The sequence below is a fragment of the Ostrea edulis genome, chromosome 7, assembly GCF_947568905.1.
Source record: "Ostrea edulis chromosome 7, xbOstEdul1.1, whole genome shotgun sequence".
Classification (NCBI taxonomy): Eukaryota; Metazoa; Mollusca; class Bivalvia; order Ostreida; family Ostreidae; genus Ostrea; species Ostrea edulis.
In genome coordinates this window covers 9,512,462-9,539,002 of record NC_079170.1, presented here as the reverse complement: position 1 = coordinate 9,539,002, position 26,541 = coordinate 9,512,462, and the positions used below count along the sequence as shown (strand labels likewise).

At 33.6% G+C, this 26,541-nt stretch overlaps 3 protein-coding genes and 1 long non-coding RNA gene across 8 annotated transcripts in view; 2 read left to right on the top strand and 2 right to left on the bottom strand.

The window, feature by feature from the left end:
• Positions 1-2,552: 2,552 nt before the first annotated feature.
• Positions 2,553-6,720, bottom strand: LOC125681857 (uncharacterized). The gene is made up of 3 exons (XR_008796606.1): positions 6,297-6,720; positions 5,272-5,420; positions 2,553-3,076 (listed from the first exon to the last, which is right to left on the bottom strand). It is a non-coding gene; the product is annotated as an uncharacterized LOC125681857 (long non-coding RNA).
• Positions 6,721-10,688: 3,968 nt separating this feature from the next.
• The window catches only part of LOC130047785 (protein sidekick-1-like), a 47,336-nt gene continuing 31,483 nt past the window's right edge, over positions 10,689-26,541 (top strand). For 4 of the 5 annotated variants that reach the window (XM_056143240.1, XM_056143237.1, XM_056143239.1 and 1 more), the window contains exons 1-6: positions 10,689-10,769; positions 20,103-20,225; positions 23,970-24,458; positions 24,945-25,068; positions 25,434-25,487; positions 26,046-26,221. In XM_056143240.1, the coding sequence (XP_055999215.1) occupies positions 20,144-20,225; positions 23,970-24,458; positions 24,945-25,068; positions 25,434-25,487; positions 26,046-26,221 (925 nt within the window). In that variant the 5' untranslated portion in view covers positions 10,689-10,769; positions 20,103-20,143. The remainder of the gene's footprint in view (positions 10,770-20,102; positions 20,226-23,969; positions 24,459-24,944; positions 25,069-25,433; positions 25,488-26,045; positions 26,222-26,541) is intronic. The other variant, XM_056143238.1, reaches the window with a different exon arrangement.
• Positions 11,261-19,998, bottom strand: LOC125667808 (uncharacterized). The gene is made up of 7 exons (XM_056142937.1): positions 19,362-19,998; positions 18,508-18,957; positions 17,472-18,250; positions 17,418-17,439; positions 16,362-16,483; positions 15,867-16,066; positions 11,261-14,426 (listed from the first exon to the last, which is right to left on the bottom strand). The coding sequence occupies exons 1-7, from the start codon at positions 19,854-19,856 to the stop codon at positions 13,582-13,584; spliced, it is 2,913 nt and encodes a 970-aa protein (XP_055998912.1). The 5' UTR covers positions 19,857-19,998; the 3' UTR covers positions 11,261-13,581.
• On the top strand, positions 11,267-13,509 carry LOC125671927 (uncharacterized). The gene is made up of 2 exons (XM_048907913.2): positions 11,267-11,719; positions 12,152-13,509. Exons 1-2 carry the CDS (start codon positions 11,283-11,285, stop codon positions 12,915-12,917), a joined length of 1,203 nt encoding a protein of 400 aa, XP_048763870.2. The 5' UTR covers positions 11,267-11,282; the 3' UTR covers positions 12,918-13,509.

The following is a 26,541-nucleotide window of genomic DNA, read 5'->3' as shown; positions in this document are numbered from 1 at the left end:
GCAACAAGAAAATGGGAAGTTGACGATGAAGAAGCTGAGGTCATTCCGTTTGTCATACAGTTTAGTCGTTAGTTTGCTGTTAGCGTCTACGTTCAGTTAAAAGTAATATTTGAAACAGAAATGAACGACCCTGTGGTTTTTTTAATTTCGAGTTCACTGGGATATATCGAATCGACACATGAATGAAAATAAATACTGCGCATAGATAAAATGTTGTCGGTGTATCTAATTATATAAATGTCGAGTATTGAAGGCCACAGCAAGAAATGTCTTGTTCTTATGTTGAAGTTTTGGAATTAATTCTGCCTTACAAGAATGCAAACATAGGTCAGCTAATAAATGAGCATAATTTGTGCCCGTGGAAATTCCAAAAGACTGATCTCCAAAGACTAAGTAGATATTGTCAATGAGGAGCTCCAGCTACACCTATAACACTAGTTATAAATTCCAGACGATCAGCTACACCTATAACAATAGTTATAAATTCCAGACGATCAGCTACACCTATAACAATACTTATAAATTCCAGACGATCAGCTACACCTATAACACTAGTTATAAATTCCAGACGATCAGCTACACCTATAACAATAGTTATAAATTCCAGACGACCAGCTACACCTATAACAATAGTTATAAATTCCAGACGACCAGCTACACCTATAACAATAGTTATAAATTCCAGACGACCAGCTACACCTATAACACTAGTTATAAATTCCAGACGATCAGCTACACCTATAACACTAGTTATAAATTCCAGACGATCAGCTACACCTATAACACTAGTTATAAATTCCAGACGATCAGCTACACCTATAACAATACTTATAAATTCCAGACGATCAGCTACACTTATAACAATAGTTATAAATTCCAGACGATCAGCTACACCTATAACAATAGTTATAAATTCCAGACGATGTGAAGAGAGAAGGGCTATCATTCTGAATGGATCCAGGAATTTGTGAAAGGGGGGGGTGGTGGTGGTTAGCACTTGATCTTTAAGGTACTTTTCACAACCTCCACCCCTACCCAATTTAACCCTTTGCTTGTGTACATAACATCTTAGGGAGATGTTGGGACAGTTTTATACATGAAAATGCTTAGTTATTTACTAGTTGTTTTCGAAGTTTTAGTCTTTCTAGTCGTCGTACTCAGATTTTGCAATGAATATTTTTTTATTCAAAAAAGCTGATTTTATGGTTACTCTCAATGGGCCGGGGGGGGGGGGGGGGGGGGGGGGGACCTAGGCCCCAGGGCCCATATTTACTAAAGTTCGTAGACGTAAACGTAGCGTAAATCTAGACGTAGCGTACGTTTACGTGTAGGACGGTATTCACTAACAGTCGTAGACGTAGATTTACGTCAGAAATAAGCGTAACTCTACGTGTGCTATACTAGTACACGTAAGCTGATCGTAACTTTAAGAATAAACAAAGCAAATGGCGACTTGTCATTTTTATCGATAATTTCTTGCGTAAAGACCTTACAAACCCTCTAGATGCACACAAGCTGGTTAGTAATACACAAATTAATTGTATTTATTCAGATTATCGTTTTCTTTGAGATCATCTGCAATTGTGCGACAATTCTCTAAATTTTGAGCCCGATCTAATTTACCTTGTTGCGGATCTCAGTCTGATTTAAAATCAAACCTCTCACTTCGCTCGATATACGGACAGTCGCTGTCCGTATATCGAGCAAAGTGCGAAATTTGATTTTAATCAGACTGGGTGGATCTAACCTTGCCTTTAGAAATAATTGGGAAGCTTTTTATTTTAGTCATGCAGGTTATTTAAAAAGAATATTTGCCATTTATCTTATTATATAGGGTAGGTCTAGCATCTTTTAGGGAAATACTTTTTTTTTAATTTTCCAAACATGGTAGAATTAATGTATATATATATGCAATCAAACATGCAATGTTTTAGATTTGAAAAGAAGAGAGTCACTGTGTGTACAAGAATGCATGGTGATTGACAGCTATAGAAAAACTATTTCTACTTATAGATATGTGATCTTTTCTCTGTGGTTATAAGCAAATATTGGTAGTCCAAATAACTATTTGTTACATTGTAACTTACACAACAGGGAAATGAGCCTCTAAATAAATATTTCTTTAAAAAAAAAAGATATGCATTTCATTCCAAGAATACAATTTTGTGTAATTTGTTTCAGAGAACAATTGTGATGCCTACTAGTGTAGTCATGTGTAGACTTTCAATCTTTCAGAGTGCCATTTCCTTTAACTATAATCCTACAGGAGTCAAACCTTCATTGATAATGCATATATATGAATCTTTCTACCATTCATGATTTGTCTGTAATTGACCTTTATATGTGATCAGCTAGGTAAAAGTCTTTGCAGTGTATATTACCAAACTCCAAGGATGATGCCTTCAACATACATATTATTTTGTTGAAGCCCATCCCCCCCCCCTCCAATTTACAAAAAATCTCACTGATAAAAGTTCATTCTGAAGGCTTCTCACATTAAACCGACATATGTACTAATGCTCCTCTTTACAAATTTTAACCCACCAGACAACTTTGTTGACAAATATTTAAGATTTATTTATTATGTCATCTTTTTAATATCAAGATGTTAAAATCATTCTAGAAATGGAAGTAATACATGTACATGTCAATATCAATAACAACATGAAAATTCATCTAAAAAGTTATCTATTAACAAATATAATTACATGTACATAATTGTATGCATAACAATGCATGTACATGTACTTAATTTCTTAAACATGTATTGTAAAAAATTCTATTTTGCTGAATATCAAACTTTTTTTTATTTTACTGTCAATTTTTAAATGTCCATATGATATAAATGAATAAATAAATATATAAGATGACATCAATGTAGCAGATGAACCATCAGCATGGATTGATCAGTGGGTAGAGTACCACACTACGGGTCATGGGTTAGATTCTCAATCCTGCCATATATTTTTGAATCATTCCTCTGCTTGTCCTTTTACACAATCAAGACAATGGAAGATGAGCATTTCTCGGTTTCGCAAAAGATTTTTCAGGCCATTACAGCAATGTACCCATAGACCTAGAAAAATAATAGTATTACATTGATTTAAATAAACAACTGTCATTACACTGCAATCAAATTTCATAAGGCTTGAAAAATACATGCAACATAATTGTTAGTTAAATAAACTGTAAAATTGTGATAATACTGATTTTATTTACATTATATTTATCTACCGTACACCATATCTGGGAAGATATCATTAAGTATCACCTACAATTTCTAATTTTAATGATTTATAACCCAAGAGCCCATATTAAGAAAAAGATTTCAAATGACTCCAAGGTCAACTTTAGTATTTTTTCATTAACCATTCCCCTTATAATGAAATTGGCTTCTTTCCAAACCAGAAAAAAATACTTTTTAACCAAGAATGGTAAGTTTCAGTTAAGGTCATTCACGTTTATAAATAAAAGATAATTTTTTGTGATATTTCAGGTACAATTCACGTGCATTCTATTTTCTTTCTACAAAATTCTCAGGTTTAATTAGTCTAGAGTTAACATATTTTGATAGTTCCTGGTTGTGGCAAGTAAAAATGTAAAATCAGCTGATATGTACTGCAGTAAGGTATATGAATGGGATTTTACTGTAGCAAAGAAGGTGAGAAAAATCTTTAGCAAAATTGAGTATTGAACCTGGTACCTTTGCACTAAGCTACTCAGGCTGACATATAATACATGGTAGTACAACATTATAAATTTAAAGGGGCATATTTGCTGTGAAAGTGATGGCAACCATTTTTATCTCTCAAAATCTCCCAATGGCAAAGGACTGACTAATAAAAATATTTCTTTAGTAAAATAAAAAAAAAACAAACAACAGAAACCTAACAAGAGGCCCACAGGCCTTATAGATCACCTGAATACTAGTGGAAAAGTATCATTACTTCCATGGACTATGAAATCTAGAAAAAATTTCCTGTTCTAAATATCTAAGCTAATTATATTCTAATGTTCAGCAACAGTATAAAACAAGATGTGTTCTTAAAATTTCACATCCCTCAAAGTGCATACACTGATGAAAGGCTTTAAATAGGTGTATTCGCATGAAAACATCAAAAGATATGACTAATTTGGACTCATCTTAAAGTCATAACCCTGGGTTGTGAAATTCATCATTTTTTGTACATCCTTTTCTGCATTTATATTTTATACAGTATCAGCAAACTTACACATAAATACTATATACTAAGTTTGGCCCCACCCTGGGGTCAAAACCCTTACTCTGGGGGAAATCAAATTTACAATTTTGGTAAAAGACTACCTGCTCTATCCATTTAGTTTCAATTTAGTATCAATAGCATTAAAGAAGATGTAATTTAAGTGTTTTATACACATAAATACTATATAACAAGATTTGCCCCGCCCTGGGGTCAAAACCCCTACCTCGGGGATCATGAAATTTACAATTTTGGTAGAGGTCTGCCTGCTCTACATCACTATGCATTTAGTTTTTCTTATATATGTGTGTTTCTTGATAAGAAGATTTTTGAAAATTGGTCCCCCTTGTCCCAATGATGCTTCATACCAAATTTGAAAAGAATTGGACTGGTAGTTATTAAGAAGTTAAAAATGTTCAATGGTTAACGCACGACGAATGAAAACTAATTGCAATAGGTTACTGAGTAAACTCAGGTGACCTAATAAAAGTACATTTGATAACCGCTTTTAGTGTAAAGAAATATATAAAGAAGAATTATTGGCTTGCAAGATAATAATTATTTAATCACCAAAATTACATATATTCATTTGCTTGCTTTGAGATTAAAAGGTGTTTCAAATAACTGCATGAATACATGTGTTATTACTGATCAGAAATATATAATATAGAGCAATTTTTATTGAGTGTTGATTAAAAATTTTGGTGACAAAATTACAGCTATTATTTTGGAAATCATGCAAGAATTTTTAATATCGAGGAGATAAAAAATAATTTCAAAGAAACATAGTGTATGTCCTTAGATTGGTTAAATTTCTATTTGCCAAAAAGGTGAAGATATGCTTAGACAGACAGGTACGAAACTTGCAAAATGGACAAACTTTGATCATAAAAACTCATAAATTTATGTTCTTAAATCTTTGCCTATAAAGGATTTAATCATCAATGCATTACAAAAATCATTACATCATGTACCATAATTTGTTTTAGATTTTTTAAAACTTTGTAAGTACAGAAATGATTAAATGTGTACAAACAGTGGATATACTTACATCATATATATGTACTGTACATCTTGCATCCCAATCCTAACCCTGAGGCATCATGGAAAATCTTTCAGGAGAGGACATGAAGAGAAATGCATCTAAATCAAGGAATGCTGCTGTCTGTTGGCAATTTATTTCTTGACCACCTTTATGACCTTTTGAAAAATAACAGAGGTCAGCTAACTTGGATATATATCTAGTGCATGTTACATGTATATCACACCTAATATCTCCAATTAATATATAGTCAATGTTATTCTACATTAAATAAATTAACACTGACTTCACACAGTTGTACAACTGTATTTGAATGCGATTTTGTTTCACAATATTTTCTGAAAGTTTTGCACATGGATGTGCACAAGCAATAATTGAAATGATGCTAAAAGAGACTGTAACTGTTCTCATCTGGTACCGAGTCCATTCACCCTATCTACCTGTTCGCCCAGAGTATATATTGTTAAAGCAATAATAATTTTCATATTTTATAACCATGCATTCATGCAATAGAGGGGCACGTACAAATCACACATTTTAGAATTAGTGCCTGTATATATAATGTATATTTTAGATTCATTTTTCACCAATATTCTTGTTTTTCTTTTTGCGAAATGATGTGAAAGCATGTGCGTACTTGTGTACAGGTAGATATGATACTGCTTTGATGTTGTCCCAGTCATAAAATTAAAAAAAATGGGATAAATAATTTTGAATTTCAATTGTGGTATTGTCAAAAGTTTGAAGTTACCATGTACACAAATGAGCTTGTGTCTTAATGTGTTAATAGTGGGCACATATCAAATTGTAAATAACTAACACATATGTATATGTGCTCACTATTTAGAAATTAAGATCCAGGCATTATAGCAGCTACATAGGTTGAGAACAAAATGAATAAGGGACTGTGATTTTACCATGTGTGTCATGTACTGAATCCCCTTGAAGTCAATTTAACATTATTTAGGGGTCTAGTGACGAGTAGTCAGTGGTAAAACATTTAAGGTTATTACTACACAAACAACTTAACTTACTGGTCAGTCCATGCCGACTTCTTTTTGAACACCTACAGCATCGCAGATCCATGCACAAGTCAAATGCGTTAAATTTGATGAACCTTCCATTTGGATTTGTAAACAACACTGAATAACGGTACAGTTGATCGACATGCCGTTGGCAGGCATACGTATACGTTGAAATTCGTTGCTTTCTCACAAAGTTCTGTGTTCTTTTTCGTTATAATGCGGCGGTAGCGCAGGGAATTCAAAGTAAATGAGCAAATTCACACTTTTTACGCTTCGAAGTGAAAATAGCCACTGCGCACGCGTACGTGCAATCGTACATCGTAAGTTACGTTGCGGCTACGAACGGTTTTGTAAATACCATTTCACGAGTACGTAACTCTAATCTTAAGTCAGACGTAAATCCTACGTTTACGTCTACGTCTACGAACTTTAGTAAATATGGGTCCAGAACTCTTTGGTAAATGGTGCAAAATCCTGCATTCTGAACATTTTCTGACACTTCTTTTTCACTTTCAAATTGTCTACTTCCTAAACAACACTTTTATGTAACATATGCATTTTTGAATTCTTAAGTGATACTTGTATTGAAGAAAATATCGTCAATATATATCAGTGTTTCGTCTTACTTATCCTAGAATTAAATGATATACTGGTGTTGATAAATTTGAATGATGCAATTACATGCAAGTATCCACCTTTCATATCATTTTGACTCAAATTCTCTTTATTATTGAATTTGGTTCGCAAAGGGGGGGGGGGGGGGGGGGGGTCCTGGACCCCCCCCCCCTTCTGGGTCCGCCCTTGCATCCATTACGGTCCCTTTTAAAAATGGATATTTGAAAAATCTAGAAGAAAACTAAAATTTGATGCAAGTACTTTGATACTAGGTATCCCTAGGGAAGATGAAATCATTAATCTTATGATATTGTTTGTCAAAAGAAAAATCTAAACTTTCTATTTCAGAATGTAGTTAAGAACTTGAAAACATTTTCATTCAATTCACAAAACAAATAATGGAACTGATGTATACAATAGAAAATGGTTGAACCGGAAATGTTTATTTGAAAATACGTTAAAGTAACAATCTCTCAATAATTTGTCGCCATATATTTCAGCCATGATGTGCATGTATGTGAGTGATTTGTATGTTTGTCTATAATAAAAATTTTAAAAAAAGAAAGAAAAAAATGGATGTAGATACTGAAATCTTCAACAGGCTTATTGCGTGCAGCAACTGAATCTCTTCCAATGATGATATAGATGTTTTCAATTCAAGACATCAATATTTCATTTATTGTGTGCATTAATAAAATTAATGATACCATTAATTGTATTAATGGGTGCATTAACTGAATTATTTAAAACATTAATTCATTTGCAAAATCAATGCTTTTTGATTGAATGAAAAGTATCTTGCGCGCGATAATATTCATATGTTACTATCTCAGAACATCAATCGTAACTACTCGGCTATTTCCGTAACCGCAAATACGGAAAATGACGAGCGTGATCCGATTGATATAATTTATTAACGTATGTCTATCTGCCCAAAATATATTAATGACATAATCAATTTCATCAATGCCCACATAATTGAATGGATGGTATTATTAATCTATCAAAGAGAGAGAGAGAGAGAGAGAGAGAGAGAGAGAGAGAGAGAGAGAGTAAACTTTGTTTAAGGATTATAAATGTAAAATCATTTATTCTTTCTTAAAAGAGCTCTTTTTTAAAATTCAAACTATATTTTATTCACAAAGCGAATGGGATCGGGCAGTAGGCATAGCCTATTTTAGCCCTGTCCTTACATCAAGGTCAAGTGTGAAATGGAAATACAAGGCACACACATATACAAATACATAACATATACACCAGAGAACAATCACATGAACGAGCACATATATAGAAATAAAAGTACGAATAGATAGACTGAGAAAAGTCTCGATAAATGCACATGTATACGTACGCACATATATACACACATATAGAATGAGTAAACGAAAAAGAAAAAGAAAAAAATGAAAAAAAATAAAATAAAATAAAAACTGAAAAACATTTATACAATTTGAAAGAGAAAGAAAAGTAAGGATATATAAGGAGGGGGGAGGGGGCAGTACCGGTAAAAGGGGAAAACCAAATAATGAAAATAGAACCTATTAGTTTCCAAGATATATATACTTTTGAACAATTTCAAAAATCTTTTCATTGTATTTTAAACATTTTTCACCATATAAAAATAAATTTAGTGATAAAGGAACAGAAAGTTGCATTTCATTGATGGACAAGATTAGCTTAGTTCTATGGTCAGCAGACTCAGGACATTTGAAGAAGAAATGAAAGGAATCTTCAGTATGGTGGCCACACTTATCACAAGTAGCACTACTTTGAAGATATTATTGATGGAAGTAAAGAGTTTGAATACCTTCAATACGTTCAAATATTGTTTATAATGTGTTGATTTGGTGTTCCATACGTCACTAAAATATTGGGAAAACCGAAAGATGTTTACAACCCTGACCCCCGGGATCGGAGGCAGCTGTAATGAGGGGCGAAACGTTTACGTAAGATTGTATTAAAAAATTATCGAAAGATCTTAATTTTAAGATGTATAGGGTCATAAGTTCTCCTAACGTGTCAATGTCCGAAGTGAATCCAACGAAGAAACTACCAAAAAAAACCCAAAAAAACCCAAATTTTTAAAATATAACTTTGTCAAATTGGGAGCTGTGTTTGTTAAATCCTTCAAGCAGGGCGGAGACACAATAAAAGGCTTAAAGTTTAACATAGAAATATTTAGGAGAGATTTGTCAAATTAATCAGTATGTAAATATCAGACTGTACATGTACATTATGTAGATTAAGGTTTGCCTAAAGCCTTAATGCTCTCATAGTCAGTGGTTAAAATTTATTTACATTCAGGTTTTCACAAAAGAAGATACTTTTAAAATCCCGTCAACAAGGGCAAGTTTTGACGGGAGGGGGGGGGGGGTGTGTGTGTTAAAATCTGCCATTATTAAAAAAAAAATTCAATAGCTGTTTTTCTTTTCTTTTCCTTTTTTCAGATCTAGAATACGAATTAAACAAAACATGACTCATGCTTTAATTTGTTCCAATATGCAGCTTTCCACTCCTCATTCGGCTTGATAGTTAAAATCGGCACGAAAACTATACATCTAAAAAGAGTAAAGGGTATGACACGCTGTACAGTGTATTTGTATTTATTCCTCTTCAAAGATATCTCATATTTTATGATATAACTTATAAAAGTTATAAGATATCTTCTAAAGTTTATGAGATATCTTATATCCTTTATAAGATATCTCATAAAAGATAAGAGATATCTTATATATTTTCCTATATATAAGATATCATATCAAACATATAAGATATCTTTATATAGGTTTTATAAGGTATCTCATAAACTTTTTAAGATATCTTATATACATGTATTTTATAAGATGTCTCATAAATGAATTTTTAATAGATACCTTAAATCTTTTATAAGATATCTCATAAACTTTATGAAATATATTGTTTAATACACAAAAAGTTTATGAGATATCTTATTTAGTTTATAAGATATCTTATATATTTTATGAGATATCTTATAAATTGTAAATTATATGAGATAAGTAAGATATGTTATAAAGTTTATAAGATATCTTATCAATCATGTAAAAGATATCTTATATGATTTATAAAATATCTTATAAAAATAAATTCATAAGATATCTTCTATTTCTTATTAGCATATTCTAAATACTTAATAAGATATCTTGTTTGATATAGAATCTATACTTGATTAGATAACTTAACTTTATGAGATATGTACATGTATATAACTTATATAGTTTATAAGATATCTTATATATTAAATTAGATGTCTTATAAACTGTAAATTATATGAGATATCTTATAAAATTTATTAGATATCGTATCAAAAATAGAAAATATCTCATAATAATATAAGATATATATAATTCTTTAGAGAAGAATAAATATGAATATGGTGTGCCATAAAAGAGGGGGGGGGGGTGTAGCATATTTGTTGCTTTGTTACAATGACAACTCACAAATACATAAATTAATTGATTGTATGATGTCCGAGGAAAATGACAAATTAATAGGCCTATTGTTAACAATGTTAAAACTAGGCAAAAACATCTCATTGTATGCTGTGGGGCCTATACGTAGTGCAGTATTATACCCGGAGCTGATTAAAAAGACAACGTTTTGTGCCTTTGTTTCTTGACAAAGGCATTATGATGCACAAGTGACATTTCAGTCTTGTGTAATTTTAAAACAATAACAAGAAGTGATACGTTGCATACCTAGGTCTATCGCAAAATTTATTAACTAACCGTGGTGACCTTTTGATCCGAGCACTGAGTCACGTGACAGGAAGTTGATATTATGGACAATCAAGATGGCGACGAATTGTCGAAGGAAAAGAGAATGTGAAATAAATTTTACAGAATGAAGGTATTTACTAAAGTTTTACTATTTATCACAGTTAACGATTATAGTGTACATTCGATAATTTAAAATTGTCGGGTTACAGTATTTTGTTACAAGAAGACGTGAGGTAATGGTTTTCACACTAGACACATGACAGAAGGTTTATTAACTCCATCAGATCGTTAAGTTTTCTTCAAGTAAGGGTAATGTTTTTTAAAGTTAGAGTTTAAAAAGGGTACGCATTTTAGTGGCTTTAATATATTTAGTTCATGTGTTAGATATTAGTTTGATTTCATCGTAAGATATTGGTATTTTAATTCTTAATTGACATTAAATAGGCCTACATGATAAATCTCATTTCAAATCATCTTCGCAAGCCAAGTGTCCGATTCGCTTACTCTCATCTACCCCTTGGCAGATTTAGTCGCGACTGAACTGCCATCTAATGGATCGAGCGAGTTATCGTTCTTGAGGGAACCAAATACTAACCAATCAAATAACGCGTTACAAATTCTGGTACATGTGTACGTTTACAAAATGGAGTTGACAGATGAAAAGAGAAAAGAGATTGAAGACAGGTTTAGCATAGAGTGTTTGAGGGGAAATCAAGTAAATGGGATCAAAGCGGTTTGTAATGGAAAGGATGTATTCGTAGGATTGAAGACGGGTAGCGGGAAATCTATGATTTACGAAAGCATTCCCGTCATTTGTCATGACGCTTGTGTCATAGTTGTGACAGCCCTTGTTTCCATAATGAAAGAACAAACGGAAAGACTCTGCAAGCTAGGTTTCACTTGTACATATATTGGAAAGGACCCAGACGACGATGATGTGTTACAGGAAGGGGGATTTCAGTTTATTTTTGGCAGTCCGGAGGCACTGGTTGGCGAGAAGAAGTGGAGGGATATGGTATCTAAATTAAGAGAGAAAATTAAAGTCATCGTCGTGGACGAGGCCCACACAGTTGTTCAATGGTAATCAAGCTTGTTTATGACACCCCTCCCCACCAACATGATTGTAAATGTTTTGTTAAAACACAGGTGTAACTATATTTACAAAATTTCACCCTTAAATGAGTCATTGTTTACTATTCCAATCTACCTGCATATATATACCAGGCCTCAAGTCAAGACCATAAACGGAGAATATATTCTTAAGTCTAAATTTCAAATCCAGCTACCTTTTGAAATAATTTTCATAAACAAATAATATTTTCAGTATATGTTTGCATTTGATCCCCCTATAAACCTGCAGTTTTACAAACATTTGTGCAAGATAAATCTTGAAATATAATGAAAATTTTGATTCAAGTTTATGGTCTTGGGGCTTGATAATCTGAGAGAGTTAAGTGAGACATAGCAAGGACACATTTTAAATATACTTAACTGTATTTTTTTTTAATTTAGGGGTGAAGGAAATGATCACCATAAGGCCTTTAGGGAACATTTCAGTCAAATAGGAGAGTTGAGAGCAATTTGCCCAGACGTCCCTATAGCTGCCTTAACCGCAACATCAGGTCCTGCACAGCGTCGCAAAATCACGAGAAGTCTTTGCTTCAGGACATCTGAAACTGTGATCATATCAGAGTCTCCCGATAGGAAAAACATTAAAATATCCTCAATGTGTGTCCCTAACAACAGTGAAATTGAAGATGTAATGGGTTGGTTGTTGAATGAATTTGAAAAGAAAAAGGAAACACTTCCAAGACATATAATATTTTCAGAATCAATAAGTGATGTGTCTAAAATTTATGCAATATTTAGAAAAAGGATAGGAAAAAGTGAACATTATGAAATGTTTCATAGCAAAACAGTAGAAGGCAGAAAAGAATACATTAGGTCAGATATGACAAAAGATGGAAAAATTAGAATTTTGATATGTACCAATTCGGCAGGCATGGGTGTAAATTTCTACAAAGTACATAATATTATTCATTATGGCCTCCCAAGAGAAATGGACACTTTTGTTCAACAGATGGGTAGGGCAGGCAGGGATGGAGAATTTGCGCATGAACTTATTATTTACAAATTCCACAAGGGACAATTAAAACGAGTTGAAGAGGAACTTGTTCAATTGGCTAAAGATTCAAAGTGTAGACGAGAAATTTTGTGTTCGTCTTATGGATGTAAACTTGAGAAGGTGATTCCAATGCATATGTGTTGTGATGTCTGAAAAAAGTTGCAAATGTGAACTTAACTGTACGGACACCCATCCAGCACTATTGTTTGAATTGCAAGAAGAAAATACGAATCAAATGAGCCGAGATGTCAATTCAGCTGACAGGGTACTATTAAAGCAGAAACTAGATGCATTACAATTTAAACTGTCAAATTTTTCAACACTGATGAAATCAGAATTAATTCACGGTTTGTCTAATGATGTTATACACTATGTTGTACAGCATGTTGAACAAATTTTTACACCTGAAGATATTTTGAAAAACTGTGCTGTATGGTCATATGATGTTGCTAACCAAATCTCAAATGTTATCAATGAAATATTCGGAGATGATGTTATGTACAGTGTTTTAGATACTGAAGACGAAGATGAAGGTAACTATAATGAATGACATGTAAGTACATGTATGTACACGAATCAATCTAATTAAAATTAGATCCTATGATCCGCTCATCTACCCATGTGTAGCGATAGTAGATGAGCGGATCATAGGATCTAATATTAAATGGATTGGTACACAAATTCTTATTTAGCACTGTCAGAAAACATTTTCTTAATATGTTAATGCAATAAAATGAGAACAACTGCTCTTTTTTTTCATTTCATTATGGTTGCTTTGACTTACATCAATCTATACTGCATATACAATGTACAGTATTTAAATGGCTTCATAAGACAGTCTCTCCTTTTGTTTACTTAACCATTTGTGTAATTCTGGGATATTAATTCTGGAAAACAGATCATTAAAGTTTTTGAAATTGTCATATTTTCTACCAGGAATGTAATCAAACACACTGGCAGCAGAGAGTTCAGTCACCATAAGTACAATGTCTTTGTCCATTGAAGTACTTGAACGAGTGGTCCCCGATTTCTTCATGCCAGACTTCTCAATTAAATTTTCCTTGATCTCATCTTGTATTTGAAGAGTCAAAGCTGCCTTCCGCGCACTTGAAAATGTCACATTTGCTCCCTGCGATTGCAACTTTGATTTAAGTCGATGGACTAGAATCTCTATCAAGTTATCATTCGGAATGTTATGCCCATATCCACCTTTCATATTTGCTGTGCAGTTCCATTTGTACTCAAATGCTTCCCTTGGACTTAGCAAGCAGTGATAGTTTGCTAGAAATCTGAATAGCCATAGTTGGTATTTTGTATGATGTGCAATCCCTGAGAGAAGCATTTGAAATTTGGAATTGTCCATAATTCTATTTCCATCACCCAATTTATAAGCGTCACTTGTGTCTCTAAGTAGAAGAGCACATTTCATAAATGATGCTCTGTAAAGGGCCACTCGATCATGATCTTCACCAGCTTCTTGATCTTGATGATGAAATTCCCAATCATGTTCTTTTTTAAGATGATTTTTAAGGTGTCCCTGCTTCTTGTATGGGCGCCAACAATCAACACAGTGGTATAATCCCTCAGTGGCATCAAACATATCTTTGATTTGTTGCTCTTGCATATCCAGTTTCTCAGAAGCATGTTCCAAGGTGTGAAAATCTATAAAACAGCTTAAAATCTTAGTTACCATGGTTACATATGAACAAAGTTTCTAGAAAAATAAAGAAATTAAAGAAGCCCATAGTTACATGGACTTGTGTTTGACAACATGAGACTGTTCAGTATTTACTATTTAAACTGTTTCTATGCTCAAATAACTTTTAGTTTTGTAGAAAACTAAGTATGCAATTAGAATTTAAATTGACATCAAAATTTGTTAAACAAAATGATTTGATTCCTATAAGACCTGTGCAGTTAACAATGGCTCTTCGGGTTTATAATCACTTTATTAACTTGTCAATGAGTTTAAGGAATTTTTCTTTAAATTCTGATATAAATCACCTTCACACTTCTCAATTTGATACCAGAAGATTAGAATATAGTAATGTAGCTGAAATAGAGTGATCTCTTTTCAGAGTAACTAAAATGAAATAGATGCAAATTTAAATCACCTTTGTCACCCAGAACATTTTTAAGTCACCTGAGTGGCCGAGTCACATATTGCAATTGGTCTGCATCTGTCATTGGGCGTTAATAATCTAACATTTTCAACTTCTTGATAACTACTAATCCATTTTTTTTCAAATTTGGTATGAAGCATTTTTGGTACAAGGTGGACATAAATTGTAAATTTCAGGAGGGGGGGGGGGGGCATGATTTTAACAAACACGATTCTGCACTATCTCAAGACACTTTCATATAAACTTTTCTGGCCCAGTGGTTCTTTTTAAATATTTTCCCTATATATTTGCATGTAAAACTTCTATCCCCTATCGTGGTCCCAACCTACCCCCAGCCATGATTTTAACAAACTTGAATTTGCACTATGTCGGGAAGCTTTCATGTAAGTTTAAGCTCTTCTGGCCCAATGGTTCTTGAGAAGATTTTTCAAATGACCCCACCCTATTTTTGTGATTATCTTTCCTTTGGAGGGGGCATGACCCTTCATTTCAACAAACATGAAAGCCCTTGATCCAAGGATGCTTTTTGCCAAGTTAGGTTGAAATTGGCTCAGTGGTTCTGGAGAAGAAGTCGAGAATGTAAAAAGCTTATAGGACAACGGGTGATCAGAAAAGCTCACTTGAGTTATCAGGTCAGGTGAGCTAACAAAAACTAAATGTATATTCATGTAGAGCAGGGAGGCCTCTACCAAAGTTGTAAATTTCATAATCCTTGGGGTAGAGGTAGATGGTTCGAAATCAGTCATATTGTGTTAATGTTACCTATTTTATATTATGTAAATGTAGTCTTTCATAAGTTTAGGCACTTTCAGGGGCATTTAAGTTTAAAGAATATATCTTGTTTTATACTGTTCTTGAATAAGAGTATCCAGAACTAGAATTTTTTCCAGATTTTATAGTCTTGTGATACTTTTAACAAATATTCAGATGATAAACAAGGCCTGTGGACCTTGTTTGTAGATTAAAATGAGCAGCATACCGTTTTCCAGATTGATGTACTTTTTCTGTATTTCTGATGCGATGTTAGTAATGAACTGCATCTTATCCTCTGATGAGATGGCCTCAAAGAGAATCTGTTTGGACTGTGGTTCACATTCAATGCTCTCCATTTTCAAGTGATGCATACAGGCACCAACAATGAAAGCATCTAAGCAATCATCAATGAAAGCAGAGTGTGCTCTAAAACATACACAGGGTACATAGTTATTATTTTGTAAATAGTTTGAAACAGCAATCAAGGAAATACACAGCATAGGTTAAGCCATAATATATCAAATCAGAAACCCCTCAAAAACCAGCATTCTTACAAAATTTTTAAATACTGTTGTAGTATAAATACTATAAATTTATACTATTATATATTATTAAATACTATAAATATTTGACCAGAAAGGGCATCTTCACAAGCCAAGTGTCTGATTGGTTTGCGAAAATGCAGAAAGGGATGAATGCCTCAACATAGATGTTTTCATACCTGTAACTTTCGATAACTCTTTCTGCTCCTTTAACATCAACTCGATGAACAATGTTTCTCAGCTGGGAAAGAGTTCCCCGGTCATTGGTAGATGAAGCCTTGTAAAACTGCTGGTAGAGAATCTGCATTAAACAATTGAAAATGTTGGTTATTCATAAAAAACATTTCATTGTCTTCATTTGAATACATGTATAATTCTTAATTTTACAATCGATAATCTAAATATCCAAAAATACATAATTATCAATATCATTCAAATGGCATAATTTAAAAATTAATGTTGTTGGTCATTCAACAGTACATCTGAGAAGAGAACATGCAGCATTTTATTCAATGCATGTTATTCTAGTAAACAACCTAACTATATTAAAACTAAAATCAAATGTAATACAACATGCAATAAAAACAATAAAATTGAACATCTAGAATCTAATTAAAATCTAAATAGCTGCTTAGAATCTGCTACCAAAGCAGTAGCAGATTTAAAATTCAAATCAGCTAATTCTAATTAGATTGTAACATCTACATCATGCAGTAAAATTATATAAGTGAATTCAAACTGAAATATTAGTTTATGCGCTGAGAAGTAAGTATGTCCCACAGCAAACAATAAAACCATTTGTCCTCTGTAGCTATACTGTATTAATGGACAAGGGGTCACATCACTCACTTGAGTGACCTTGGCCCTGTCGTTGGCAAGCAGTTGTAATTTTAAAAGAATTTTAATCAATATTTCTTCCCATAAAAATTTTTAACCTCTGATTCTTGGCCCCAACCTAGTCCCAAAGGATCACGAAATAACTGAAAATGAATTCACATAATACAGATGTGCCTCAAAACCAATATGACCTTACTGACTGTTCTGGTTAAGATAAAGGTCACATGGTCATAACTGAATCATTCAGAACCAAGCAATATACTAACATACCACCCCACCCAAATGTTGAGAAAAATCCCCTATTTAGTTTTTAAAAAAAACCAATGAATTTTTAAGGACTAAAAGCTCCAGAAGACACTATACAATGGTAAAACAAAACTTGTAAAAAAAATGTCTACCTGACATATTTGAAACCTTGAACTGTAACTTCAAATTGAACGTCAACAGGGAGTTAATTTGTTACCAGACATAGATTCATCATTCTATGCAGTCCTTCTGGCCTATGTATGACACCTGCTATCTGTTCAAAATCTGTAGCTCCATTTAACATAGCTAACTGTGCAGAATATGCTCTTTCATTTGTAAGAACATCCCCCCCAAATACTTTCTTTCGGATGACATGTGAGTGTTCCTCAGCTGTATGTGGGACATAATTCTCATGAATATGCTCCAAGATACTGATCATATCTTCATTTTTATTTTCACTTTTGTCAAGTAGATCTATTATCACAAAGTCAGATTTCTTGGATAATTCTTGCATGTGAGAATGTTCAATACACTTGGGAATATATGGACCATATTTTTGAAAGCAGGGAAAATATTTCACCAACACCTTCATAATATGGTGAACAAAATTATTTTCTAGGGACCTGCAATCTTCAATACTTGGAATGAATATGCTGTTCTCAGCTTCTGATATGGATGTAACAGGGGCATCTGTACTTAAGTTAGGGTTTAAAACCCTTCTCTGCAAACCAACCATTAAAAACCAATGCCAACTTTGTCGCTGCTTCTCTTTGCTCATATGAGATGGACTTTTCATAATGTCGAAATTATCTCCAATGATTTCAGACGGCACGCAATCCTCACCTGTATTTTCTTCGAGGGCTTTCTTTTCTGAAATCATCAGTCGTTGTATGTGGTCAGTTTGCCTTGCTATCAAATCAGACTTCTTCTTTGTCGCAGCAGATGGTGACAAACAAAGACCCAACTTGTTGAGAAGATTTATGCACTACAAAACAAAATTAATTTATGTTCTTCACATAATAGAGCAATGTTTTATTCAAGACCAAACAACACCATGAATGCATTATATTGATATATATGTAATAGTTTTCTAAATGCAATGAAGTGAACAATTACAATTTTCTTTAGTTTCAGTTAAATGGCTTAATAATCTTCACCATTGTACCTCTAAATTATTCACAAGCACACACAGGTTTGTGTACGTCACGTGTGACAATGATGTATTAAATTTTGCATAATTACCTCATCCGTTGCTCCACCATTATCCAAAACTTGAGTTACTGCATGATGAAAGGCAGACATGTGCATAACTCGATTCTTTTGGATAACAGCAGCGATCACTGCCACTGCAACATGATTATGGGGATTGAAGAAACCAGATATTATCTTATACAATAATGGGGAATGTAACTGTAGCTCCAAATTCCATGACTCGAAGTTAATCGTGGCTAACTTGTCACTTGATGTCTTTCTAAGACATGACATAGTCTTGGTAGATGAAAGCTTGTTCAGTTCCTTTCTGAGATCTTTGATCACACAGTTATGGATATTGTCTTGTAAAGTGGAATTGTAGATTACTTTGGATGTTTTCTGGTGGGATTCACCCCTTGAAATACATCTAATGATGTTCTGTGAATCTCCAGCAGGGATAACTTTGGATTTCAGCTTTTCTTTTGGACCTCTGTATACAACCTGTTAGCGAATCATTAATAATCCTCATTACTTAAGCAACTATAACTAGAATCAGCATATATATTTTCACAAGAAATTTGATTTGTATCCGATGAAATTCTGAGACTTTTGAATACATAACCATACCGACCCAACCATACATATAATTTTTTTTTTAATTGTATGTTGGATAAAAGGTTATATCCACTACTTCCATACAATATTGAAAAGATATAGTTCTTTAAAACCAAATCTATTGGCTTAGCATTTCTTAAAAATCATGACAACTGTCAAAAGCTGCAGTGAAATGCAAATAGACTATAAAAAATGTGAAATTTAGTGTCAGGTTTCAAAATCTGTTTTGTCCTGTGTACATGTTTACACAAAATATCAATCGATTTATGACAATGTATAATAAATCATACCTTAATTTTACTGGGAGAGAAAAGCTGAATGTTCACTTTCTTCCTGTCTTTGTCGTCGGTCACGGGATTCAATGATGATGTTGGAGTATCCGTCAGCTGAGTGGACTTGGATTCAGTGAACAGCTGTTTTACTTTCCTCGGTGTTGGCGAGTGAACAATTAAATGTTTTTTGGATTTAGGTGTACATACTTGCTGTACGCTTATATCGCCCTTGTGCTTCAAGCGTAAATCGCGTATCAAGTCATGCCTTTCAGATTTTAACTTTTCTAACTTTGTTTTTATGTCGTATTCGATTTTACCCAGTCTGTTTAGCTTATTCCAACACATACCGCAGATGTAATTCCCTTTTTCGTCATTTGGGTGAGGAATCTGATCTATTATTTCTAGCAGTTGATCATACACGCCAAAGCTTTCTCCAAAGATCGTTCGTCTTTGTTTTTTGGGCAAAATTCCATGGCAAAGGCGACAACACGGGCTAGACATGGAGGTCGCCATTACTGAAACCGAAAGTGTATGTATGGCGCGATCTGATTGGATGCCCTGGAAAGTCAAAGCGCGATATTTTGAAAGCTTAGAAACTTGACTAAATCTGCCAAGGGGTAGATGAGAGTAAGCGAATCGGACACTTGGCTTGCGAAGATGATTTCAAATTGACGTACAGACATTTTCGATGATATATAAAAGTAAAGGTGCAATGATTCATGTTCTTTGTGTATAGTAATATGACAATTTTATTTTCAGATAGGTGTTAAATATATAGATTATTGGTGAGGAGAAGAACCATGCTGGGAATAGTGAAAAGCCATATAATTGTGTCATGGTTGTTTTTTCTTTGGAGTGTTACAGTTCCACATGATGCGATAGGTAAGTCTCATATGAAATATGTCCTAAGGTATAGATGCAAAATATGCCCCAAAATTTTATTTCTTTTTCTTAGACTTGTAAGTGTGAGTTATTGCTAAGCATTTGTTAAAATGCTTAAATAGTAACATATCGTGCCTGATCCCTATATATGTGCATTTAAAGTTCAGTAAGATATATTCAGACCAATATACAGATACAAGAAACTGTTTTTTAAAATCTGTTGTTAAACAATAATTATAAACCTATCAAGTTGTATGGGGCTGTTGTTTCCCCTATAAAGGAAATCATTGTAGTATATTATTGGAAGGGGGGGGGGTACTATATCATAGGTAAGACATTTTTATAAGATCCCAGGGGCTGGTAATTTGTTGTACACATGTATAAAGCATTTTACCACTTCCATGTTTATTACTCTTGATACAAACAAATTTTATCATCAAGGAAATCTAACAACTTTATTACATGTTTATCACCCAAACTTCTGATGGATTACTTGTTTTATGATACTTTAACATAATTAACACAGCTGTGTGGCACCATTTAGTAAAGACAATTTGTACATGTTAAGAATATATTGATAATAGTTACACATGAAATATACAATGAATTAAAAGTTGATATGTAATATTGGAAAATATTATTCAATGTGACAAATTTTGTCCGTAAAATACATTTATTTTAAATTTAAAAATATTTATATATACTCTCAACTGAATGATTTAAAGAATCTGATAATGAGATCAATTATTTATATGATATGTATTTTAAGCTCTTTAAGGGCTTATCTGAGAAAACAAACATTTAGGTTTATTTATGATATATTATGTGTATGAATAAGAAGTTGGTCATCGTTTAAAGTTGGGGTTTTGATTGTGTTTAATATCAGGTCAAGTTTGTTGGTTTTTACTGGGTTAATATGGTGAGGAGGAAATAGAGATTTCATTTCTTTCTAAAGAGAAGTGAGTGAGTTTGTGAAAAAAGTACAATGGATCTTTTTTATGACATAATTAAGAAATCAAGAGTGTGTGACCAAGGAAATTGTTTGATTGTCAGGCCATCTGCTCATTCTGCTGGTACACTATGTTATGTAATTCCTAAATCATTAAAGAAGACACAATCTGTTGGTTGTAAAACTTTAACCCATGCCCCACAGATTGTTGATATGTAACATGTGTAAAGAAATGTTGGTGTATATTTCATGTTGATTTCCCAGAAAAATGTCTAGCTATCCAATCATATTATGCTCTCTCCTAATAGTGTTTTTAACAAATTTGTTCATGTGCATATGTCTGATTTAAGATTTAAACAAAATTCAGATTAGTGTCCAAGTGTCTGTAGGTTGCTGTAATTTTAATATATACATTTTTTTTTTTGGTTGTATATCATTTGTTTCGTTATTTTGACTGTATGCCAACATGGTAATGTCAATAAATAAATTGAAATTGAATATAAATGAAAACAAACGGTATAGATGCTCTGATTGAGAATCATAATTTACCACACTCATTGTCTTACAAAAGCCACTAACACATTTAAATAGCACACACATTTACATCATACTCCTATCTGTTTAGACTTGAGAACATTTCAGAAATGAACTTTTCTGTTTAAATTCTTAATTACAGGGCAAGTTTGTTTGTCAGACTACGGTGTTTTATAATTAAATACAGTGTTTAGGCCATGTTTCATCAAGTATTTAGTATTTATTTATAGTATTTAATTCCATTGAATACCTAAATTGATTATGTGTTTAAGATATATGTCATGGGTGCATTTTCATGCAGTCTTGCCTTTTAGCAAGTTTCAATGAAGACCAATTTCTAAGCAAAACTTAACACACATTCATGAGATTTTTAAAGGTATTCAAGTTAACTGTTGTAAACTTGACGAGTTAATAATCAATTTAGTCTGATAAGTGTTTTAATGAAAAACAGCGTTTTTTGTCAATTCACTGAGGACTGTGAAGGTAATTTACTTAAGTGTGCACTAATTGTTGTCATTTCTCACCAGGTGTGGTGACTAATTACAGGTGCGCACGCCATACATTATCCTGTCCTAAGACACCATGGGAAGGTGTTGTTAACCCATTCAAACACTGCAGGATTTCTGTGGGTTTATTTCATGGCTAGGATTACTGCCAAAGTAAACAAACACTGTCCTCTCATGTCAAATTCTTATGAATTTAATGTATCCAAACTTCCTATCCTAACAAAAGTTTAAAAATGTGTATTTGAATACCTTGTAAATTTATACATGTAGTACATCTATTTCTACATACATATGTCTTGTGTATGCTCCTGAGTATAAGTAATGGTATCAAAATTTAACTGTCAGTCACACCTGTGATGATATACAATGTATATGTTCTTCAGTGATTTTATCACAGTATTCAGGCATTCCTTGCTGGAAGGTTGTTAACATGATGAGTAAAGGAATAAAATAAAAAAGATTAGGGTATCTTAACTGTTGTGAAAACGAAGCAGATGCGTTTTGCGAGACAAAAGTGTTTTCTGTCTTGGTGATGAGTATCATCAATGAAATGCTCAGAAAAGTGCACATGGCCTTAATTTATATAGCACGCTTTTCGGCCATGTGGAATATTTCAGATGGTCTGTCTGAAAAATAATGAGTTTTCTTCATATATAGGAAGGAAATCCAGCATGAATTTTAATTTCTACATCAGAAAAATAACATCACATACATGTTAGTATGCCCCCCGGACTCACAATGCAATTACGTTATTGACATTTTGAAGACTAGTATATGATTTATTCATGTACATTTGTAGTGTGGATTATATGATAGATCCTTATTAAATTTTAGTCAGAATATGCACTTGTCTGTGGTGATTGATCCAAAGAATCACTCTCTTGGAGTAATCAGTTCTAGCTCAGCAGGAATGCAGGCTCCATATAGGCACAGTAGTATTGATCTATGGCAAAGCTGTGCTAAGAATAGGGGATTAATTGTCCTCAGAATCTACAATACCATAACACAAGTGACCTGAAAACTCATCTACAGAAACTCATTAACGAAGCTGATACATTAATGCCCTGTAAGTGAACAGCATGGAGAATTTCCTCCTTCACAGCTTCAGGGAATAGACTGTACTGAGTCATTAATGCTCAGAAAGTCAATTAGTCCCGGAGAAGTGACATTGTGTCCCAGTCTGAACTCTTCACCCACTCCTGTATATATTGATTGGTATTCTGGGATTTATCCTTATAGTACAAAGAGATCATCTCTTAGATGTACACACGGCTGAGGGGATCAAGTGCACGATCAAGGTGTTGTGTTTCTCAGAGCGATGAATGGGTGGCAATGTCACACTGAATGACAATGTCAAATGGATGGTACATTACCCAAGAATTTTCACATAAGATTCTATAGTGAATGTAGGCCTAAATAAGATCCACTCTGATCAATAATTATCTTGAGATAATTACAAGTACAAGTTTATATATGATTAAACAGACATTCATATTTAATATAACGTGGCATAGATTCATATAATTTTACATACTGATTCAGATATTGGAAGTTCAGTCAGAAAGTGGGTAGAATGTTTAGAAGTGCTAACTATTTAATAACTTAATTGTTATGATGTTGAAAAAACTTTTGAAAAAAAGATTGAAGTTGTATGAAGAATTCAAGATGTATTAATAATTTCTGTTATTGAATCAAGTATATGAAATCTCTTGAATAGTCCAGTCTTATGGTTAACATGTGATATTGCCATTTCAGTGTATGGCCAGATTATTACCACACCGACATCAGATAATGCCAGTAGCATCCCTGTCTCATCCCCCACCCCAAGTCCAACCACCCCCATAATTCAAGTCACCACCGAAGCTGCCACCACCACAAAACCAGACCCCAAACCGGTGCCCCCACTCAATATTGTGTTTGGACAAGTGGGTAGGAATGCTTCTGTGCCTTGCTTCATTGATGCCTTGGCGGTGTATCCAGACAAGATGCTCTCTACCACCTGGAAGAAGAACCGGATGTTCATCGTGAATGCTGCCATGGGCGAGGATGGGAAGTTGTCGCTGTCGTACCTGGATGATGAGCTGAAGAAGAAATACAAAGTGGAAGAGGATTACAGTTTGGTGGTCACTGAGCTGGAAATGAAGGACACGACTAACTTTACCTGCACTGTCATCAAGTTTCAGACAGATCAGCGTTTAGTGCACGATGTCATCTACACCAATATTACCTATCTGCTGGTTCAAGGTTAGAGGGTTATACAGTAATGAGATACAGTGTTACGGAAGTCATACATTTCAGTGACCATACTTCCTCTTCATCAGGATTTTTATGGCTTTGCAGCCAAGATGTTGTGTGTCACAATACTGATTGAATTGTCACTGACTGGGTTCTTATTATTCTGTCAAGTAAAATCTTACTCTGATACTCCTCCCCCTTTGTTGGAGGGGGGGGGGGGGTTGGTTGACTAATTCTACATAGTACCATGGATGTTGATAGTGAATATCCCCTGTGTAACTTGTTTAAATATAAAGGGAAAGTAATGGAGATGTGATCTGATGAACCGTATACAGTGTTGTATATAGATATTCTTCACTTTAGACTAAATCAGATTTACATACATGTATTTTATATCTGTGACAAATATTTTTATGAAATTTAATGATTTTGAATCCAAGCAGAGTAAGTCCCTGTCCATTGTTAACTATTGTCAATTTCTGTCATGTTTTCCAGATGTGCCTTCCCCTCCAGGGCGTCCCAGTATCTTAGAGAAATCCTCCCGAACTGCCAAAATCAGCTGGTCCCCCAGTCAAACTGACAACAACAGTCCCATAATGCACTATTCTGTCAATGTTATGTAAGTGGTTTAGTATTATATATAGTATGGTTCACCGATAGCTCCTACCCTCAGCAGCCAGCTGGAGTTGTAAGAAATTGACATGTTCATGTCTTTTTCATCTGAAATGAAGTCACTACCAAGGATGATTAAAGAAATCTTTGAAATTGTTTTTACGGGTACATTACATGGGTGATGGGAATTTACTTCATTGAAGGAGTGTGGAATTGATGGTAAAGAAATCTTTGAAATTGTATGGATACATTTTGTAGGTGATGGGAATTTTGGTATTGTTTCACTAAGCATGTCTTGTAATAACCAAGTATCAGAATGATCATGCTAATGTTTTTTCACTGAAACCTGGCATGTCCTTTATGATTAACTAGGGACAGAACTATGATCAATCAAGGCAGATCTCACTTTTCTTCTAGACACAGATGGTAATCTAACTAACTTGGTATTGGGTATTGCACACAAATACAGCTTTTCTTTGTGCTGGTGCAGGGTAACCATGATACTATTCAGAAGCCGCTCAAAAATTAATTTGACTTCTTTTAATCTTTAACCGCATAAGTCTGCTACTTGTTTGTATGAAATTTTCCTCCTAAAATGAATTTCTGATGGCTGACCGACATGTACAGATACATTATAAATGTTGACATATTTAGCAGTGAAGTTGTAAAATCAGACTTCCTGCAACCTAGAGCAGACAATATGTTAGTAATAAAACAAAAAATCATCTTTTGATTTGACTTATTTTGCTTTTAATATGTTAAACTTCAGTAGTGACTGTTAAATTTAGTGAACTGAAACATTTCTGACATAATAAAACTTGTCTGATTTATATTTCAGCACCAAACTTTGAATTCTGTTATGACAGAAATAATTCTGAAACTGAAACATAACTCTAATTCGGATGTTGTCTATAATCCTGAGATTTATTTTTACGGTACCGAGCATGTCCGCATTAAACAAGTTTCACTGTATTTCTGTTATAGGAATAATATGGGCGTCAAAGTGAAACAAGTTTCTGTTTTCACCAATGAAAATCCTTCTGCGGTGTTGACGGGTCTCCATCCCTACACAGCTTACCAAATCACAGTTTCTGCGGTAAACAAAATAGGAACCAGTATAGAAAGTCAACTTAGTGATATTTTCTACACTGACTCGGAAGGTATGAAAATTTGCATTGTCTAGTTAATGAGTGCTGTGTTCTGACTGAATTTTGAGAAATAATTCAAAATGCTTTTTATGTCAGGAAAAATAACTTGACATTTCTTGATTTCTAGGATCCAATATCCATTAGGCTTTTAGGTCACCTGAGTAAACTCAGGTGACCTATTGCAATTGGTTGTCGTCCGTCATTGTGCGTTAACAATTGAACATTTTTAACTTCTTCTTAATATCTACGAGTCCAATTCTTTTCAAATTTGGTATGAGGCATCATTGGGACAAGGGTGACATAAATTGTAAATTTCAGGACTCCAACACCAC

Bases quoted from the DNA above. Each gene is read 5' to 3' on its own strand.
- LOC125667808 (XM_056142937.1), bottom strand. From the start codon at position 19,856: ATGGCGACCTCCATGTCTAGCCCGTGTTGTCGCCTTTGCCATGGAATT. The intron at 18,251-18,507 runs GTAATTATGCAA...TTTGTTTTGTAG, and splicing joins ATGGTGGAGCAACGGATGAG to TGCATAAATCTTCTCAACAA. The intron at 16,067-16,361 runs GTATGAAAACAT...TGTATGTTTTAG, and splicing joins AGAGTTATCGAAAGTTACAG to AGCACACTCTGCTTTCATTG.
- LOC125671927 (XM_048907913.2), top strand. From the start codon at position 11,283: ATGGAGTTGACAGATGAAAAGAGAAAAGAGATTGAAGACAGGTTTAGC. The intron at 11,720-12,151 runs GTAATCAAGCTT...TTTTTAATTTAG, and splicing joins GCCCACACAGTTGTTCAATG to GGGTGAAGGAAATGATCACC.